The sequence below is a fragment of the Hemitrygon akajei genome, chromosome 4 (genome assembly GCF_048418815.1).
Source record: "Hemitrygon akajei chromosome 4, sHemAka1.3, whole genome shotgun sequence".
Classification (NCBI taxonomy): Eukaryota; Metazoa; Chordata; class Chondrichthyes; order Myliobatiformes; family Dasyatidae; genus Hemitrygon; species Hemitrygon akajei.
In genome coordinates this window covers 37,785,748-37,805,763 of record NC_133127.1, presented here as the reverse complement: position 1 = coordinate 37,805,763, position 20,016 = coordinate 37,785,748, and the positions used below count along the sequence as shown (strand labels likewise).

At 45.8% G+C, this 20,016-nt stretch overlaps 1 protein-coding gene across 6 annotated transcripts in view; it reads right to left on the bottom strand.

Annotated features, from left to right (window-relative positions):
• LOC140726256 (electrogenic sodium bicarbonate cotransporter 1-like) overlaps positions 1-20,016 on the bottom strand; it is a 199,507-nt gene that overhangs the window by 114,482 nt on the left and 65,009 nt on the right. For 4 of the 6 annotated variants that reach the window (XM_073042380.1, XM_073042383.1, XM_073042381.1 and 1 more), the window contains 4 exons: positions 9,493-9,625; positions 7,449-7,609; positions 5,997-6,176; positions 982-1,058 (listed from right to left, as the gene is read on the bottom strand). In XM_073042380.1, the coding sequence (XP_072898481.1) occupies positions 982-1,058; positions 5,997-6,176; positions 7,449-7,609; positions 9,493-9,625 (551 nt within the window). The remainder of the gene's footprint in view (positions 1-981; positions 1,059-5,996; positions 6,177-7,448; positions 7,610-9,492; positions 9,626-20,016) is intronic. The other 2 variants (XM_073042382.1, XM_073042385.1) reach the window with 1 other exon arrangement.

The window sequence follows — 20,016 nt, the reverse complement described above, 5'->3', positions numbered from 1 at the left end:
CCTAAATGAGCTGAAGGTGGCATTGACATGCTGTCTGCTGAACTGACAACTAGAGATTTATAAAATCACGAGGGGGTATCAGTAAGGTGAATGGTCACAGTCTTTTCCCCCAAAGTATGGGATCCAGAACTAGATTTAAAGTGAGAGGTTGAGTATCTAAAAGGGACATGAGGGGCAACTTCTTCCACACAGAGGGAGATGAGTACATGGAACGAGCTGCCCGAAGAATGGGTGGCTCAGTGGTGCAGTTTGCTGCCTCTGAACTCCAGAGATCAGAGTTCAGTCCTGACCTCAGGTACTGCCTGCATGGAGTTAGTAGGTTTTCCCTGTAAATGTGTGGGTTGCCCCTGGGTACTCCGGTTTCGTTCCACATCCTAAAATCGTGCAAGTTGGTCGATTAACTGGCTGCAACAAATTGACTGCAGTGTGTTGCCGGGGTGGGGGGGGGTGGGGGGGGCGAAAGCTGGTGGGAGTTGATGGGAATGTAGAGGGGATAAAACAGGATTAGTGTCAGATTATCAAATTGTTTAAAATTAAGCATTATAAAAAAATTTTAATTATGAGAAGCATAGTTAAGGTAGACATTAACAGTAGTTTTCCCAGGTTAGAGGAGTCCAAAACTAGAGGACACATAAATTTAGGGTGAGAGGGGTAAGGTTTAAACAGGTGTTGAGAGTAAATTTTTCCATGCAAAGGGCGTTGATCTATGGAATGGCCTGCCAGAAGAAGAGGTTGAGGCAAGTACAGTAATATCGATTAAGAAGCACTTGGACAGGTACACGGCGGGATGGTTCTTGGGATGTGGGCCGAGCACTGGAAAGTGGTCCTTGCTGGGTGAGCACCACGGTCAACATGGACTCGTTGGCCAAGCGGTCTATATCAGTGTCGTCTATCTCTATGGCTCTACGGGAATAAATGAACCACTGACGCTCAGCGGTGACTTTAGTCCTATGTCGTGTTCCTCTACGACCAACCTCTTACCTGGTCCTTGTCTGGTTTGTCCGAGATGTCATTCATGCTGGTTGTGGTCAGGTTGTGATGCATTAACGCTGGGCTACCTGGAAGAGAGAACCAATGGCGGGGATTCAAACAGAACAAAGCAAGCTGTTCAGGGAAGCTTGAACTCACCTGAGAACTCAGACAGAAAGAATACAATTGGGAGAACAGATTCAGAAAGAAAGAAACCTACATTCTTATAAGCATCTAATTTGATACTTTTGGTTTACACCTGCAACCTGTGGCAGTGTCCTTTACAGGACCTTGTTTAGGAAACAAGGACTGTGGCCTGCTCGTATCCCCTGGCTTCAGAGGAGTCAGCAAGGGACTGGTTAGCCCCGCCCATGTGCGATAGAATAGCACAGTGTTTTATACCACAATTTGCACGCTGAAAGCTCTCACAAGTGACACTGTAAAAACAGAAATGTGGGGGATATTCAACAGGTCAGGAGCAGAAAATAGAGCTAATGTCTCTGGTTGGTGAACTTGTGTCTGACCTTACCGATGATAGGTCCAAAACATGAAACATTAATTCTGTTTTCAGCTCCACGGATACTGCTTGACCTGCAGAGTATTCCCACCATTTTTTTTTAAATTTCAGATTTTCACCATCATATTTTTGCTGTTCAATTAATATAATAATCTCCTTGGTTTTTGAAATGGTGTTCCATATACCTACCCATCAGAGCAGGTAGGGCCTTAATATTTGAAAGAGCACACAGTAGAGCGCTCTCTCAGTAATGCACGAGTTCAAATCCCTGAAGAGGGGCTTGAACACATGGAGTGCTGAGCCACACTAACACTGTGATGATGGAGAGCCTCAGACATCGATACCCACCTTTAGCCCCTCTTTCCCACCCACCTTCCACCCTAGTACCAGCTGAAAGGAAAGTAGTTAAGGGCTGCGGAGCTGCGGGTTAGATAAAGCTGTTAGTCGCGAACACTCTGGACCAATGCATCATCGTTTCTCTCAGAAATCCACAACCACCCACCCTCCCACCCCAACACCAGCATTGATTACTGCCCCGAGTCCCTCACTACAGAAGTGGAGGTGGCATTTCTCAGCATCAGATAGAGTACGGGCACAGGCCCTTCACTCCACCAAGTCCATGCCAACCTTAATGCACCCATTTATGCTAATTCACATCTGATCCGGCACGAGAAAAGTCTGCACTTACTATTGTCTCCAAGGAGACCGAATGCTAAAGTGATTCAGTGGTTTAAAGCCATTAAATGAAATTCTACACAGATCCCCTCTAATTTGTGTTTATAATACTTACTCTGAGTTAGCACAACGGGGTTAATGCTGCCTATTAATCCACATTGCTGGTGACATGTTATTTGCTGCAGTCTCTCCACTCCACTGCTTCTTAAAGGAACAGTAGTCCTGGGGTCTTGAGATCTGCCCAGAGACTTAATGTGGTGTCAAAATTCTTCCAGATCATATAATTTGAAGGATTATGCAACAGTATGACCTGCCAGATGTTAATGGGGGTGAAGGTAATGGGAGGACGAGGCAGGGCTGTGACGGATGTACATAATGGTAAATGTCAGCTGATGGAAGGCTCCATGGAGGTTTCACTCACTGTTATTGGCCAGCGATGAACGTGAGGGTCTGCTTTGAGGTAAAGGGTCTTATCACCATCCACATTAGAGTCGACTTACCCACTACACCATCACCTCCCGACAATGGATAAATTTGACCTCCAAACACCCCCAGACTGAAGTTCCTGGTTTTGCCAATAACAATCCAAAAGTGCAAAGTATTATTCCCTTTGAAGGCCATTTAGCCCCTAAATCCCATCTTTCCACTCAAACATATCAGTACTTGCCTTGGGCTGAAAATCTTTGCTATCCCCACACAACAATTCCCTCTCTGATTCCTCCCTTGTCCTTGTGAACTCTCCCAACCTTCAACAATACTGGGAGACAGCAGTCCAGATTCCCATTCCCTTCAGAACGAGCGTTCCCAGAGCTTCAGACTCTGTCCCCTTACTTGGTCTCCCCTTTCCCTACCAGAAGAAAGAAGTTTTTCTCTCTCCCCCTTTCTCTCCCACCAGCATCTCCTTTGAAGCAGTTCACCGGGAGTTACCCGTTAACTTTCTGCTCTCTAGGGAAGCCAGGTCCCATCTGCCCAGAGATTTTACTGAGGACCAGGTCACATCATGCCATCACCCCACCGCTGTGTGTTGGCACAGGTTGGACTTACAGGGCAGTGCCATGCTCTGGCTCCGTGGGACTCGCAGGTCCTGATCTGAGCGTCGGAACGCAAGGCACGGCAGTGAGCTGTCGAGCGGAATGCAAGCTTATCGCAGGCCATCGAGAGCAGGCGGAGTGTTTAGAGCCACAAAGCAAAAGGCAAGAGAGAAAGAAAAAAAAATCCAGCAATAGCGAAGGCAGATTGGGCTTGCAGCAAGAAGGCAGAATGCCCAAGGTGAAAAATGAAATAAATGTGTATATAGCAGCTTATCATCAAGTAATTACCAGGAGAACAACCAGTACATCACATGTCTGTCATCAGGCTGCTGTTAAACTTACCAACCAGAGCAATGATGCAAGAGATTTTACTTCAGAAGTCTATGCATATTTATCCCAATTTTTCTCCCCAAATATGCAAGATTTAGCCCAAGCTTTCAAAAGTTCCTGCTTTAAATTTGCCAATGAATATTTTAAATCCAACACCTGGTGAATATAAACCACACAAAGGATGCGTCAAGCAATGCATTAGCAAGATGGATTGGAAATTTGAAGTCTGCCTATAATGACACTGCTCTGATTGCCCTGGTCAATACAGTTGAACAAGCAAACAAATTAAAATGGAGACTATCTATTGCATATCCTTCACTTTGTAAAGAAAGAGATGGCACACTCAAACTTCCCCCTCGATCACTGGGACTAAATATGCACTATAGTTGTGACTGGTGGATTCGCTAACTCCAAGTCAACTGGATTAAACTTACTGGGATCAACTGTTTGAGTGTTGCCACAGCTATGTTGTGCGGTCAGGATCAGTTCTCGAGGACAAAGTCTGTCCCATTGTGTTTACTTTGATAAATATTGAGGTGAATTAATGAATTCAATCCAGTTGCATTTCACCCACTGTAACCAACATCAGCTTTAAGATGGATATGCAATATCAGAAATTATTAAAACTTCAGATTAATGTACAACATTGGAGCAAATAATCAAAGCACAACTGTGTGAAGTTTGTGAGACTGATTTCCCAACGTTGGATCTCGGTTAAGCTCTGATGAAAGAGGGCAGGGTTCATATTACTGATGGAAGACCACGTTTGATTATGTCTTCCACACCTCCAATGCATGACCATAACCTAGGTGTTTCCATGGGATCAGAGTCTCACAAGGTCCACCAGGGTGCAATAACTAAGATCCAATCTACACGGCAACTGACTTTCCAAATGATTCCATGTATGGCATTCATACCAAAAGATGTTGTAGTGACTGATTGGCTTGGATCTTGTCCGTGGCAGACAAGTGAACAATATTAATCTGGAGTTTAGGAGAATATTGGAGACATACCCAAGTGTTCCACATCATCAGAAGGGATGATCAATTATAATGTAATAGTATTGTATATGTTTTCATAGCTTTCAGAAGATTTTCCAGCACATTTCAGGGTTTCAAATCATCAGGACAGATTCAATTTCACACAGTAAATGTCTGTGTATCACTGCTGGTGAGTGTGATGTGTGGAGATCAGTAGGAAAGCTTGAAAAGGAACTGCACAAGTACTTCAGTGAGTGGAACTTACTGAAGGTTTAGTACTGGGATGCCATTACACCAGTGGGTTTAATGGCCTCCCCTGTGCTGTAAGTTTCTATGATTCCAGATTGTTTTGGAAGGAAATAAAATACATCATAAATTAGCCAGTCAATCAGAACTTCATCTCATGGTCCAATCAGTTTCAAAGTCAAAGAATAAAGATAGAAGGACTACGTGTAATAGGTGGAAATTCCTCCCCATGTAAAATTACAGCAATGCCATGACAGGTTGTCAATGGGAGCAGCTGGGACCTATTCCTGGGCAGCAATAGCGAAGAACTCTTTATAAGAAGTCCATGGAGGAGGCTCACTAATGAAGCAGAGGCAAGGGACCGATTAAGGGCCTGAGCCAACTGTCAGGCTTTAACCTGCCACAGCCAAGTGCAGAGCTGGGCCATTCAAGGTGCTTCCCTGGATAAAGCTCTCCGTCTCGTTCACTGTGACATTGCACAATTGTATCAATCCTAATTGCTGCCCATTTAAAGGAACGGGGAACATAGTGAGTTGAACAGACTGCACTGGGGGGAGGGGGGGGAACAGGTAGCAGTGCAGTCACCATATACATGTATATCATGGAGCTACAGACATTCAGCTCTTCAATGGCTTCTGTGAGGAGTTCCATGTGGATGGGGGTAAGGGCCTGACTGAGTTGCTCTTGCATAGAACCAGCATGGGTTCCACAGGCCACACGCCATCCCTTCTTGTTACATCCATTCAATGATTCTGTCCAAAACATTTCCTAAACACTTGATTCTTTCTTCACACAAAGTGGAACAGAAGCCCAAAGCTCACTCCACGCAGATGGTGTGAAGCCCAGGACTGAATAAGGGTCAGATGACGATGGGGGAATTCTATTTTAATAGACGAGAGAATTACAGGATAGGAACCAAGGTGGTAGGAGGCATTAAGTTACAGATTAAACACGATCTAACTATACGATGGGTGGCTTTCATGTGCAGTTTGCCTCCTCCTGTTCCTAGGGGAATCTGGTGTTAATTAATTCAATGGCTGTCTCTATTAATTGTAAGGACTGTGAGACTGGATAGGCAACTGAGGAGATGGCTGCTTTGGTTTTTGTCCATTGGTGCAGTGCATTTTGCTTTCTATGATATGACGCCATACATGTAAGGAGGGAAGGGGGGATGTTAGCAATGAAATGGACAATGATGGTGTGGTAGTAAGAGGGGAGGACACTGCAGCAAATTGGCTCCTGTATTACCATTATCTGATGTGGAAAACAGCCTACTTGCACTGGACACCGTCTTCCCAATTTCAGCCAGGGAGCGGAGGTTGGATTTTTTGGTCTGGTGCCGGTGTTTCCGAAGCAGAGTGTAGGTCACCTTCTCCTTCAGCTCAGCTTTCAACAGCCCTTTTGCAACTTGCTCATCGATGATCATCTCTGTCAGAACACAAAGGGTCAGCAGGGTTGGCAGGAAACGCACAGAGGGCCACTCCGCTAGAGACACGATAAACATTACGATCTTCATCATCTTCAGAACATCCCAAAACACGCAACGGACAGGGAAATACTTTGGAAGGGTTGTCACTATTAAACTATGGTAGACGTGCAATTCTGTACACAGCAAGTTCTCTAAACTCTGAGAATGTGGCTTAGCCCAGTGAAATTGATCTAATCATAAATATTGGCCAGGAGACTGGGAAAACTCCCTGCATCAAATCATGTAACCTCCTACATCTATCTGAGAGGGCAGGGACTGCCTCAGCTCGCAACTCATCTGCAGGAAGGTGCTCCTCCCAGTCCTGCACTGAGTGCCAGCCTGAAGCTTTGTCCTCACACCTCCAGAACCTGCGGCCTTCAGGCACAGTGATGTGAGCACAGCCCAGCGTACAACGAACAAAGTCTGTGTTCAGGGCGTGTGTTGTTACTCACACTCAGTTCCCAAAGTAACCTTCAATGATTAGAAGTTCTGCAGTGGGAGCAGGGATACAGAGAAGGCCATCCACCAGCAGCTTCTCCTCCAAGCCATATGTGAACCTAATCTGAAAATGTGTCACGGGACCTCTACCATCGCCAGGTCAAAATCCTGAAGCTCCCCCCCACTCCACCCAGTAGCACTATGGAAGCACCTTCACCAGACGTACTACAGTAGTCCAAAAAGCTAGCTCATTACCACCTTCTCAGGGGCAAATAAGAAAGGGCAATATATACCGGCCTCACCTGTAACACACAGATTTCAGTAAGGTAAAAGAGCATGGCTCGATCTCGTACGGATGGGAACAGGGAGATGATTCCCTTTCCCAGAGAAGTGGGAGCTTGTGGAATGAGTACTGACTCTTTAAGAGGGAGATAGATTGGTTGTGATTACACCAACAACCTCATCTCATGGAAGGCCAGAGCTGTCAGACACGACAATGCGTCTATGTGATCCTCTGGATAAATTTCCATCTTCTCAGCAGCTCAGAGAGAAATTTCCCAGATTATTATTTCTCCCTGAGATTTTCCCCTCTGTATCTTTTCCACTGCCAGGACATGGCATAGGTAAGGAGGATGATGCGGGGGAGGAGCAGGGGGAAAACGTTCATGTGTGAAGTTCCGCTCCCTCATGTTGTGAGGCAAATCTCAGAAGTCACCTGGTCTTTCTTTCATTGTAGTAACAATCCCAAATATGATCCAGTGACCTGGGTCAGGGAAGAAGAAAAGTCAGCTTACCCACAATCTGAGGGAGAGTTGAAGCTTCCAAATCCAACATGACTGTTCCCTTCTCTATACAAGTGCGGAGTTCAAATAAGCTGTGCAGGGAGAGTGTGGCCACATGTGGCTTGCTCCATCTCTCACCCCCTTCTTCAACCTTCTCCTCAAACTTGATCCACCTGAGGAACAGTGAAGGAGATTTTTAAGTGACCACATCCCCGCCAGAGTGGGTAGAGCAGGGTAGAGGTTAAGTTGTTAGAGCAGCAGCTAGAGTGTTGGGTCATGACTCCAGAGTCATGAGTTCAAATCTCACTACAGCAAATTTGGAATTCAGTAAATTCATCTGAAATTAATAAAGAAATTAATTTCAATAATGTTGAACATTAAACGACTGGTATGTTGTAAAAACCCATTTGGCTCATTAATGTTATCCAGGAAAGGGAATCCTTTATCCTTACCCCATACAATGGTTATGATCACACAACTTATTGACACCCTACATACAAGAGAGCTCCTGTTGTAATATTAAATTGAACAGGCCCATCTATGTACATTTGCTTGTTTCTGCCAATGACAGAAATGAGTTTCCTCCCTCTCTCTCCACATCTAGTAATTCTCATCAGCTCTTGATGCCATTCATTATGATATTGTAGAGGTGTGATTACCAGAGAGTGATTTTTTTTTTGGGGTCTATTTTCTGAGATGAACAAAAATCATCTGAAAAAACAGAAGGCTATTGTTACCTGGAGACATCAGTACATGGCTCCAGACCCACTAAATGTAGTCACCTCTGCACTTTAATGTAACTAGTGGTGAACAATGAACATTTGCATGACCAGTTACCCCCACATCTTGTATCAGAGCATCACTCCCCATGTTCTAGTTAATGTGCCGTGCATCATTTAAAATCACTACCACCCACTGTGGTTAGCAGGCTAAATAATCCTGCTTTTCATCAGGAGAACATGCCGTAGGCCCGGTTGAATTCAGAGACATCTCACTGACAATACACTTCTGTTGTAGCTTATGAATGAATTAAACACACAAGCCTTGCCCTCAAGTGCAAAGGATTGGTGAACTCAAAGTGTCAATATTTATTCCATAAATAAAGAGACAACTGAAAGTTCAGCTGAGAGTCGCTCTTCATCATTATTCACTGTTTACATTCAACATGCTGCTGATTAGATTAATACACTCAGTTAGTGATGACGAAGAGATTGTTTTCCAAATAAATTTCTTGAGTGCAGTATTTTAGCACTTGCTTTCAAACTTAGATGTCCTTTTAAATGCAGTTCTTGGCATTTCTAAAAACCTCTCAAGGTGTCACAAAGCTGATGAAGTACTCTTTGGTGTGCAGTCACTGTTGCAATGTAGGAAAGGTGGCAGCCAAATTATACATAGCAAGATCCCGCTAACAATGCAAACAGATAATCTTGGTGAAGTCAACCAATGGACTAATGAGCCAGGGCATTGGGGTAATCTCCTTTGCCCTTTAAAACACGTTAGTGAGGAAAATGAGGAAGGAGCTGGTGCTGTGGAAGGTGCAAGTCCATTGAGAAGGAAGTTTAACGAAGATTCTGCTCCTTGGAGACACATTGCCCAGGTCCATTGTGTCTGATGCAGGAAGGTGGGCCTGATGGTCAGTGGCTTAGTGGAAATACGATTGAGGGAGCCAGAGATGGGAGTCCTGGACAAGATAATCTTGGGTAGAGCATGGAGACACTGGGATGGGTGGTGGGGGGGGCTTGGTGTAGGAATGAAATCATGGTTTGCAAAGGGTGCAGAGGAGAAAGAGTAACTGATGCAGCTCTTGATCAAGGTAGCAAAGAAACACTAGAGACTGCTTACACTTGTTCAACTGGAGACTGAAGCAGAAATGGAATATTCACCTTCTCATTCACCTCCGTTAGATCTTGCTGTTCAAAATGCCATTGTCCCAACATTACAGCAGCGACTCTACTTCAGACATCAAGCCCCTGGTTCTAAAAGTGTTTGGACCAACCAAGGTTTGTGAAAGGGTCACAGCTCATAGTGAGTGAGATGTGTGACATGGCTTTCCTACCTGGCCGTCTCCTTCCATTCCATCTCCTGCCCATCAACAGCCAAAAGTTCATCCATCTCCGTGAAGAGCTGGGGCGCAGGGCTCTCGTCATCTTCCCCGAGGATGAAACGGATTCTCTCCGCTGCAGGTGAAACTACAGGGAGACAAACGGTGCTCGTTATCATTCAAAGTACAGCACAAGTACAACTACTCAAGCTCCAGGCTCCAGTACCTGAGACCCATTGTCAAACACTGAGCCCTGAGCCACACCATGGTCAGGGCAGATGACCACAAGCTTGATCAGAGAGGGGAGCCTTAAGCACTGCCCTCCAGGAGGATTGGAAAGGGAATTGCAGAGCTCAGGGCCCAGGCAGCTGAAGGCACAACCACCATGGGGGAAGAATGGAAGTTGGAATGGTGGAGAGATGTTCAAGATGACAGGAATAGAAGAGCACAGGTTTTATACAGGGGTGTATGGTAGGAGAGGCATTAGAGAGATGGAAAGTGTAGGGCCAAGAGGTTGTGAGCAAGTCAGGGGTTAAAGAGGTAACACAGATAGGGAGGGGTGAAGGGGTTTCAAAGTATATTTATTATCATCAAATTTTGTCTGCAGTAAACAACCGATACTCATCCTCCCACAAACAGCCACGAAACAAAGAAACAACGTGGAACCTGTTTAGAGAAAATATCAAACACCCAACGTGCGAGAAAAAGAACAAATCGCGCAAACAGCAAATAACAAACAGAATATTAAACGTCAAACCGCAGAGTCCCAGAAACGGTCCAGGAGCGACAGCCACCAGTCAGTTCAGTTTAGCGCTGTGTCGATGACTGCAGGCCTCAGTCACAGAGACAGTTCCGCACCAAAGCGCCTCGATCAAATCACACAAATAGCAAAAAAAGAGTATCCAGAAATACACAGAACATGAACCACAAAGTCCTCCAAAAAACGAGTCCACAGCCGCAGAGTACATCAGCACTGGGGATATTAAACATCAAACTGCAGAGCTCCCCCCCCCCCGCCGAAAAAAAGAGTCCCACATCTATGAGCTGCGATCAAACCTTCCAGTTTGGGGCAAAAGACTCCTGCTCTTTCCCAGGGAGCAGCAAGAGGAAGAGTGGTCAAACGCACACACCCGCTTGCCTTCCACTCTCATCCGCGATTTCAATCTTGCTCGGCGCTTTAATGGGCGAGGAGTAATGAAGCCAACCGAGGGTTCATGTTCCGCCATCAGGAAACGACAGCTGCACTCTCCGTTCTCAATCTCGCCAAATTCCCCAGGCAACAGCAAAAGCGCCAGATCGCTCACGCGGACCAACATTACATACGCCATCAAAATGGAAAATACAGGCTGCAATCAGTCACAGTTCAGGAGAGTGCCATTGGCCACTGCCACCATCTTGAGCAGCAGGTGTTGAGGAGGTTACAGACACAGGGAGATGTTTATGGGTCGGAGGAAGGTTGCAGAGACGGGGAGAAATACAGGAGCTGGAAGGAATAACAGAAATGGGGAGGGGTTAGGGTTAGTGGGGGTTAGAGGGGCCCCTAACCTCTCTAGGATTGGAGTTGTGTAGGGGCCAGAGGATGCTACAGAGAAAAGGGAGGGGTTTAGAGATATAGAGGGGAATATAGAGAGGGAGATAGAGAGGGTCACGGAGATAGGGAGGAGTGACGGTGCTGCAGGGTGTTACAGAAATGGTGAGGGGTGTAGGGGCTGGAGGGTGTTACAGAGATAGGAAGGGTGTAGGGACCAGAGGGGATTACAGAAATGGTGAGGGGTGTAGGGGCTGGAGGGTGTTACAGAGATAGGAAGGGTGTAGGGACCAGAGGGGATTACAGAAATGGTGAGGGGTGTAGGGGCTGGAGGGTGTTACAGAGATAGGAAGGGTGTAGGGACCAGAGGGGATTACAGAAATGGTGAGGGGTGTAGGGGCCGGAGGGTGTTACAGAGATAGGAAGGGTGTAGGGGCCAGAGGGGATTACAGAAATGGTGAGGGGTGTAGGGGCCAGAGGGTGTTACAAAGATAGGGAGGGTGTAGGGGCCAGAGGGTGTTACAGAGATAGGGAGGGTGTAGGGGCCAGAGGGTGTTACAGAGATAGGGAGGGTGTAGGGGCCAGAGGGGATTACAGAAATGGTGAAGGGTGAGGGGCCAGAGGGGATTACAGAAATGGTGAGGGGTGTAGGGGCCAGAGGGTGTTACAAAGATAGGGAGGGTGTAGGGGCCAGAGGGTGTTACAGAGATAGGGAGGGTGTAGGGGCCAGAGGGGATTACAGAAATGGTGAAGGGTGTAGGGGCCAGAGGGGATTACAGAAATGGTGAGGGGTGTAGGGGCCAGAGGGTGTTACAAAGATAGGGAGGGTGTAGGGGCCAGAGGGTGTTACAGAGATAGGGAGGGTGTAGGGGCCAGAGGGTGTTACAGAGATAGGGAGGGTGTAGGGGCCAGAGGGTGTTACAGAAATGGTGAAGGGTGTAGGGGCCAGAGGGGATTACAGAAATGGTGAGGGGTGTAGGGGCCAGAGGGTGTTACAGAGATAGGGAGGGTGTAGGGGCCAGAGGGTGTTACAGAGATAGGGAGGATGTAGTGGCCGGAGGGGATTACAGAAATGGTGAGGGGTGTAGGGGCCAGAGGGTTACAGTTATGGAAATTACGTGAGTGAGGAATCTGGGAGCTAGAATTTACAGAGATAGGGGGAGGAGATGTAGATTAAGGACGTACACAGATAGGGATATAAGGGCTGCAGGAGTTTTGAGACAATTAGGAGGCTGTGTTGGAATGGAAGGGTTTACAGGGATGAGGAGAGGTAACGGAAGGATTTGAAAACAAGAATAAAGATTTTGAAATTGAGATAAAGAGACCCACTCACGTCCTCACTACTGTGTTAACTGGTTTGCTGTGGGTTGAGAGAAAGCAAAGTTGCTCCATTGCTTTGCAGTGGAAGTAACAGTTTCTGAACGGAAGTGGGTGGTTTGGGGATAACTCAGCATTCATCTCTAGCCCCCAATGCCACTGCTGTGCTTAATGCTCTCTTGCCTCAGACTGTTAAATGATCTGGAGCTTTTCTGCTCAAGAGGGGAAGTTGTTTGACAAAATTAAATGGAGATGAGAGACGGAGAGTGGGGGACGACACACACACACACACACACACACACACACACACACACACACACACACACACACACACACACACACACACACACACACACACACACACACACACACACACACACACACACACACACACACACACACACGTAACAACATTACTGATCAAAGTTTACACATCTGACTCCAGAGAGGAATCTCATTTCAAACACTGTCCTAAAGTTTTGTGTGGGATGTGTGGGTCAGCAAGGTACTTCTGCCATTATGTGTCCACAAATATAAGTAACTAATAAATCCAGTACGATATTTAGGAGAAACCTCTCTGCAGTGGGAATGGTAACTGTGCTCCCACAGGGAGTGTTTTTGCTATATTGCAGTGGCTTATCCAAGTACGGCCAGTGTCAGTGGGACAAAGAGAGCGGGAGGGAGATCACAGAGCAGAAACATTGTCACGGACTGCAAGGACAGACTAGAGAAATGGGATTGTTATTGTAGGAACAGAGAAGATCAAGAGGTGATTTGACAGGAGTTCAAAGACAGAAGGGGATTCAAAGTGAACTCACTAGGTGAAAGTCCGGGCAAATAAGGGAGAACTGAGGAGAACATTTTGCATCTAGGATGTCTTCAACACCAGGACTCATCATCAGGGAAGGTGGTGAAACCAGAATCCACAGGCAGCTTCCAAAAGCCGTTAGACTGACCAGGACCATGTAATGTTATAGATGTACAAGTCACAGTTAACTTACAAGTTGGTGGTAAGTTTTGGTCGCCCTGTTATATGAAATATGCAGTTAAACTGGAAAGAATGCAGAAAAGATTTGAGGATTTTTCTCTATTTATTTGAGATACACTCCTGGGCACCTCAAGGTGACTCAAGTGGCAGCAGAACGCTCAATGGATATGATTAAATATTCTAGTTTCAGCCTGATACAGCTAAATATCACAACTGCTTCTAAGGTCAATAGTCAACAAAGATGTCTTAATGCGTTTAAACGAACTATCACTGCTTAAAACTGACGGAAACAATGCGATTGTGAACGGACTCCTCGCTGGATTCTATGGAGGAAACATGGGTGCAGGTCAGGGATACAAGTGCGTTTAAGGAAACGGGATTTTAAACACCCAATACCGACCATCTTGCTGGCAAACATGCAGTCTCTGGTGAATAAAATCAATTATCTCACAGCTAGGGACATTAGGACTGCGTGTGCCCTTTGTTTCATGGAAGCCTGGTTAACCCCTTCCGTGCCGGGTGCAGTGATTCAGATTGACGGGTTTACTACACACTGTCAGGATAGATCTACAAAGTCTCCCAAAAGCAGAGTATGACTCATCATCAACTCTTCTCGGTGCACAAATATATCTGTGCTGTCCCAATTTTGCTCATCAGACATGGAATATCTAGCAGTTAAGTGGAATCAATTTTACCTACCATGGGAGATTTCTGGAATCATTTTGGTTAGCGGTATATATTCCACCTCAGGCCAGTGTTAATCAGGCTTTAGATGATCTGAGCAATGGGATCAACATGCACGAAACAGCACACCCTAACACCTTCACCATCGTTCTGGGGGATTTTAACCAGGCCAGTCTGAAAAAAATCACTAGCAATTACCATCAACAGATCACTTGCAATACTAGAGGAAACAATACACTGGACTATTGCTACACCACTAAGAATGCCTGCCATGCTATTCCACTTCAGGAAGTCTGATCACCTGGCTGTACTTCTACTCCCTGAGTATACGCAGAGACTGAAGACTCTAGCATCAATAGTGAGGACCAAGAAGGTTTGGATAAAGGAAGCACAAGAGCACCTACAGGACTGCTTTGAATCGGTGGACTGGACTGTATTCAGGGATTCATCTTCGAATCCAGATGAGTATGCTAGATTGTTACCAACTTATCTAGTTGTTACCAACTTCATTAAAACCTGTGTGGATGAGTGTGTGCCCACAAAGACTTACTGTACATTCACAAACTAAAACCCGTGGATGAACCAGAAGGTATGTTGTCTGCTGAAGGCTAGATCTGTAGCATTCAAGTCTGGTGACCCAGGCCTGTACCAGAAAATAAGGTATGATTTGTGGAGGGCTATTTCAAGGGCAAAGAGACAATTCTTAATGTGGTTGGAGGCGACATCACGACAACTCTGGCAGGGTTTGCAAGACATTACTTCCTACAAAGTAAAACCCAATAACATGAATAGCAGTGATGCTTCACTACCAGATGAATCCAACACCTTCTATACCGGCTTTGAAAGGGAGAACACAACCACAGCTGTGAAAACCCGTTGCACCTGGTGACCCCGAGATCTCTATCATTAAAGCGGGTGAACCATCACAAAGCAGAAAGTCCTGATGGAGTACCTGGTAAGGCTCTGAAAACCTGCGCTAACCAACTAGCGGGAGTATTCAAGGACATTTTCAACCTCTCACTGCTATGGGCAGAGTGTTCCCACTTGCTTCAAAAAGGCAAAGTGCCCAAGAAGAATAATGTGGGCTGCCTTAATGACCATCTCCCAGTAGCACTCACATCGACAGTGATGAAATGCTTTGAGAGTTTGGTCATGACTAGACTGAACTCCTGCCTCAGCAAGGACCTGGACCCATTGCAATTTGCCTATCACCACAATAGGCCAACGGCAAGCGCAATCTCAATGGCTCTTCACACGGACTTAGACCTCCTGGACAATGCAAACAATTATGTCAGGATGCTGTTCACCGACTATAGCTCAGCATTTAATATCATCATTCCCACAATCCTGATTGAGGAGTTGCAGAACCTGGGCCTCCGTACCTCCCTCTGCAATTGGATCCTTGACTTTCTACCTGGAAGACCACAATCTGGGCAGATTGGTGATAACATATCCTCCTCACTGACGATCAGTACTGGTGCACCTCAAGTGTTTGTGCTTAGCCCACTGTTCTATTCTCTCTATACCCATGACTGTGTGGCTAGGCACAGCTCAAATGCCATCTATAAATTTGCTGACAATACAACCATTGTTGGTAGAATCTCAGGTGGTGACAAGAGGGCATACAGGAGTGAGATATGCCAACTAGTGGAGTGGTGCCACAGCAACAACCTGGCACTCAACAGCAGTAAGACAAAAGAGCTGATAGTGGGCTTCAGGAAGGGTAAGATGAAGGAACACATACCAATCTTCATAGAGGGATCAGAAGTGGAGAGAGTGAGCAGCTTCAAGTTCCTGGGTGTCAAATCTCTGAAGATCTCACCTGGTCCCAATATATTGATGTATTATAAAGAAGACAAGACAGCGGTTATACTTTATTAGGAGTTTGAAAAGATTTGGCATGTCATCAAATACACTCAAAAACTTCTATAGTTGTACTGTGGAGAACATTCTGATGGGGTGCATCACTGTCTGGTATGGAGAGGCTACTGCACAGGACCAAGAGAAGCAACAGAATTTAGTTGGCTTCATCTTGGGTACTAGCCTACAAAGTTCCCATGATAATTTCAAGGAGTGGTGGACCTCCAGCACCCAGGGCATGCCCTTTTCTCACAGTTACCATCAGGTAGGAGGTACAGAAGCCTGAAGGCAGACACTCAATGATTCAGGAACAGCTTCTTCCCCTCTGCCATCCGATTCCTAAATGGACATTGAACCCATGAACACTACCTCACTTTTTTAATATCTATTATTTCTGGGTTTTGCATGATTTTTAATCTATTTAATATATGCATACTGTAATTGATTGATTCATTAATACTATTATTATTTTTCCTCTTCTATATTATGTATTGCATTGAACTGCTGCTGCTAAGTTAACAAATTTCATGACACATGCCAGTGATAACAAACTGGATTCTGAATCAGATTCATCACACAATAGATCCTTTGAGCCGCCCAGCAGTCCCCCGATTTAATCCTAGCATAATCACTGGACAATTTGCAATGACCAATTAACTGGAACATCTTCGGACAGTGGGAGGAAACCGGAGCATACCCAGAAAATGTTGCCAGGACAAGACGGCCTGAGTTATAGGGAGAGGACGGTAGGGCTAGAATTTGATTCCTTGGAACGCAGGAGAATGAGGAGAAAAAATCTAGAGGTTATAAAATCATGAGGGACATAGATAAGGTGGATGGTTACGGTCTTCCCCCCCAGTGTAAAGGAGTCCAAAAGTAGGGGGCATATGTTTAGAATAAGGGAAAGACTTGAAAGGGGCTTGAGGGGTAACGTTTTCCTACACTGAGGATGGTGAGTGTATGGAACGAGCTGCCAGTGGAAGTAGTTAAAAGAGGTACAACAGCTCACTTGGATAGGTAAATAGAGGGGCAGGGCTTAGGGATAGGAACAGAACGCAGGAAATTGGGACCGAGTGGGCACAGTGGTTGGCATGAACTATTTGGGCAGAAGGGCCTGCTTCTAAGCTATGACTTTATATTTTCAAGGCCAAGCAAACAAGCTTCTTGATATTTGAGCTAGAAAAAGGATACCGGGTCTGCTTGAAATACCATCAGATGGTCGTGATTTTATTGAATGTCAAAGCACGATCCAAGGCCCAAGTGACCCAGCCCCTGACTCGTAGATCTGAACGAGTTCCCTCCTCATCTGTTTTTGTGGTTTCACATGCACTCATTCAGCATTTCTGAGTGTGCCAGGCTAATAGATGTCCGGGTGGCACTTGGCCACGTTGACACTCTGTGCAAGGCTTTGTCCTGGCCTAGCCAGAGAGAAGGCCCAGCATGCTGCTGTAACCTGTCTTAAACAGCAAATCCTGACAAGGCTCACGCACCACCAGGAAGGGATTATAAAGAGACTGACTGAGTGAATTTTGGATTCAATATAGATGCCACTCACAAGAGTATCAACCAGAACACAAGTGGAGGAATTTACTCTGCCAGCTATGCAAGTCATTTTTGTAAAGGTTAGAAAGCTTTTCTGATTATGCAGACCTCTTCCTTGTGCTGTTGCCCCTAGCAACACTGACACAGTAAGGTGCATGTCACTCAAATAGTACACAAAGACAAGCAAGAGGAAAGATTGGCAAGCTGCTAATGTGTTTCTGAATCATTTTACATCCATAAAATCATGTAGCTGTTTTCTTCTGTCAACATTCACATAACATGTCTCAAAATGTTTCACTTAGCTCCACACACCTTGCATTTAGACACCTCGAAAGAGCTACAATAACCAGCAGATCTCAAAGACCGATGTTCTGACCAGAACTGCAGACGTTCCCAGAGGAGTGATACCAGAGCCACATGATGGATGCACCTTGGAATCAGCACGAAACGAAGATCAGTCCCTAAAGGAACACCACAAGGGGAAAAAATTCCAGAGGAAACACCACAGGAGTGTTAGAAAGTTTTGACTGGTTTCCATTGACAGACCAGTTTTTCTTGATTGCTTTATAATCCTGGGACAAAGAGGACAATGATTGACTGCCAGCACGAACGTCCCCCATCACCACAAACCCCGACCTCTATTACCAATCATCCACTTAGACCACAGAGAATCTGTATGCCTCACATCTGGGAGGACAGTTCTGACAAAGGGTGAAACGTCAACTCCGTTTCTTCCTCCACAGATGCTCCCTGCCCTGCTGAGTGTTGTAATTTTGTTTTTATTTATTTAGAGACAGAGCACAAAAAGAGGCACTTCCCGCCCACAAACCCATGCCACCCAATTACACCCATGTAACCAATTAACACCTCCTGGCCCATTTGGAATGTGGTAGGAAACCAGAGCATCTGGAGGAAACCGTTGCAGTCACGGGGAGAATGTACAAACTCGGTACAGACAGCGGCAGGAACTGAAGCCTAATCGCGTTATACTAACTGCTATGTGCTGCCCCAAAGTGCTTCCAGCATTTTCTGTGTCCGATGGCAAGAGTGCTATTGATGGACGTGGGAAATCTCCAAGAAGAAGGTGTCCAGGGATGGTTTTGGGAGCTTTAAGTCATCATGGAAAGACTAATGCTGCCTTGTTTCTGTATACTTTGAGTCATCGACAGGCACTCTACCCTCACCCCCCCCCCCCTCATGTGAGCCGGGGTTTACATATGGCTGCCACAGGAAAACGAGTGAAACGAAAAGGTCAAGTAAAGGAAATGTAGACGGCGAATCTCACAACCTCACCATTGACCTGAACAGCTCTATAGTTGTGCTGATGGCATACACTGATATCAACACCACAGGAGGTTGCAAGAAAGAGTGGTTCTTGCTGATCATCGAGGAGCCTTACTGCAAACAGTGCAAATCTGACATGAGCACTACTGAAGACCAAACATGGTCTGGAGAGGACAAGGGAGAGATTATTTAGAAAACTACTCTGACAAAAGATGGAAAGGCAAAGCAAGGAGCACGTACACAGATCACGACACATCCCCACTGCAAACATGGTTCGAACATACCTGGGTCCACTACTTGACGTGATTAGTCGGCATGGATGAGTTGGTTAGAAGGATCTATTCCTGTGCTGTACAATCATTGGGGGACATTTCTGACAGATCCAGCACTGTTGCTGCACAGAGAAACCCAACACCACTGCGCTGCAAATCTGGCATCTGATTGCGTTCTCAGCAAACCTTTCACAAACAGTGCTCAGTAACCCAGAACACCCTCTCAGTGCTAATGGACAGCACAAATCAGTCCCAAGGATGACACAGCACTGCTCATTCAGAGCAGTACCATAACATCTGCTATTATCTCTAAGTGGGACTGGACCTCGCCAGCTCAAAAACCTCAAAGTCAACTTGTCCAACTCGGTTGTTTCAGCCCAAATCGTCGACCGTGCTTTTCTCCAGCTTTCTGTGTGTGTTGCTCAGTCATTAAGGTGCATTGTAGCTGTTAGCATCTTAGCTGCAGCTGTGCAGGAATGACAGCAACACCCTGAAAGAGTTAATTAGATTTTCAACCTTCACACATGAATGCTTAACAATTCCCTATTGCAACAGACCTCCAGATGTACAAAGATCAATAATTCATACCTTCCACAATCAATTTCAGTATCTGTGCAAAATTTAGACTGTCAACAAGCGTGCAGGGGGTGCGTTGTGAGCTCCGTGCAGAATGATTTGCCTGGTCACTCCCACTTCAGAGAATTGTAATTGTGGAAGCAGACCCAGGGAGGCTCCGACGTCACAACCAGTATCAAATGTAACTCCACCAGCCTCTCCAGTAGTCAAGGAATTAAAAACTGAAATGACAGACACCGAGATCTAAAGCCCAGGTGAGCTGAACTGCTTTGTGACACAAATGGCAACAGTGATTACCATTTTAAGATGGATGGGTGATCATACCCAATCAATCTACCATTGGTCCCAAGTCTAATCAGTGCAGAAAGGATTGCACTGCCCACTACAACTTCTGCTAAAACCCTACTATCACAACTAAACAGAAACCCACCGAGTCTGGAGTAAGTCATGTGATACTAGATACCCGGTACTAAAGGAACAGCAAATCG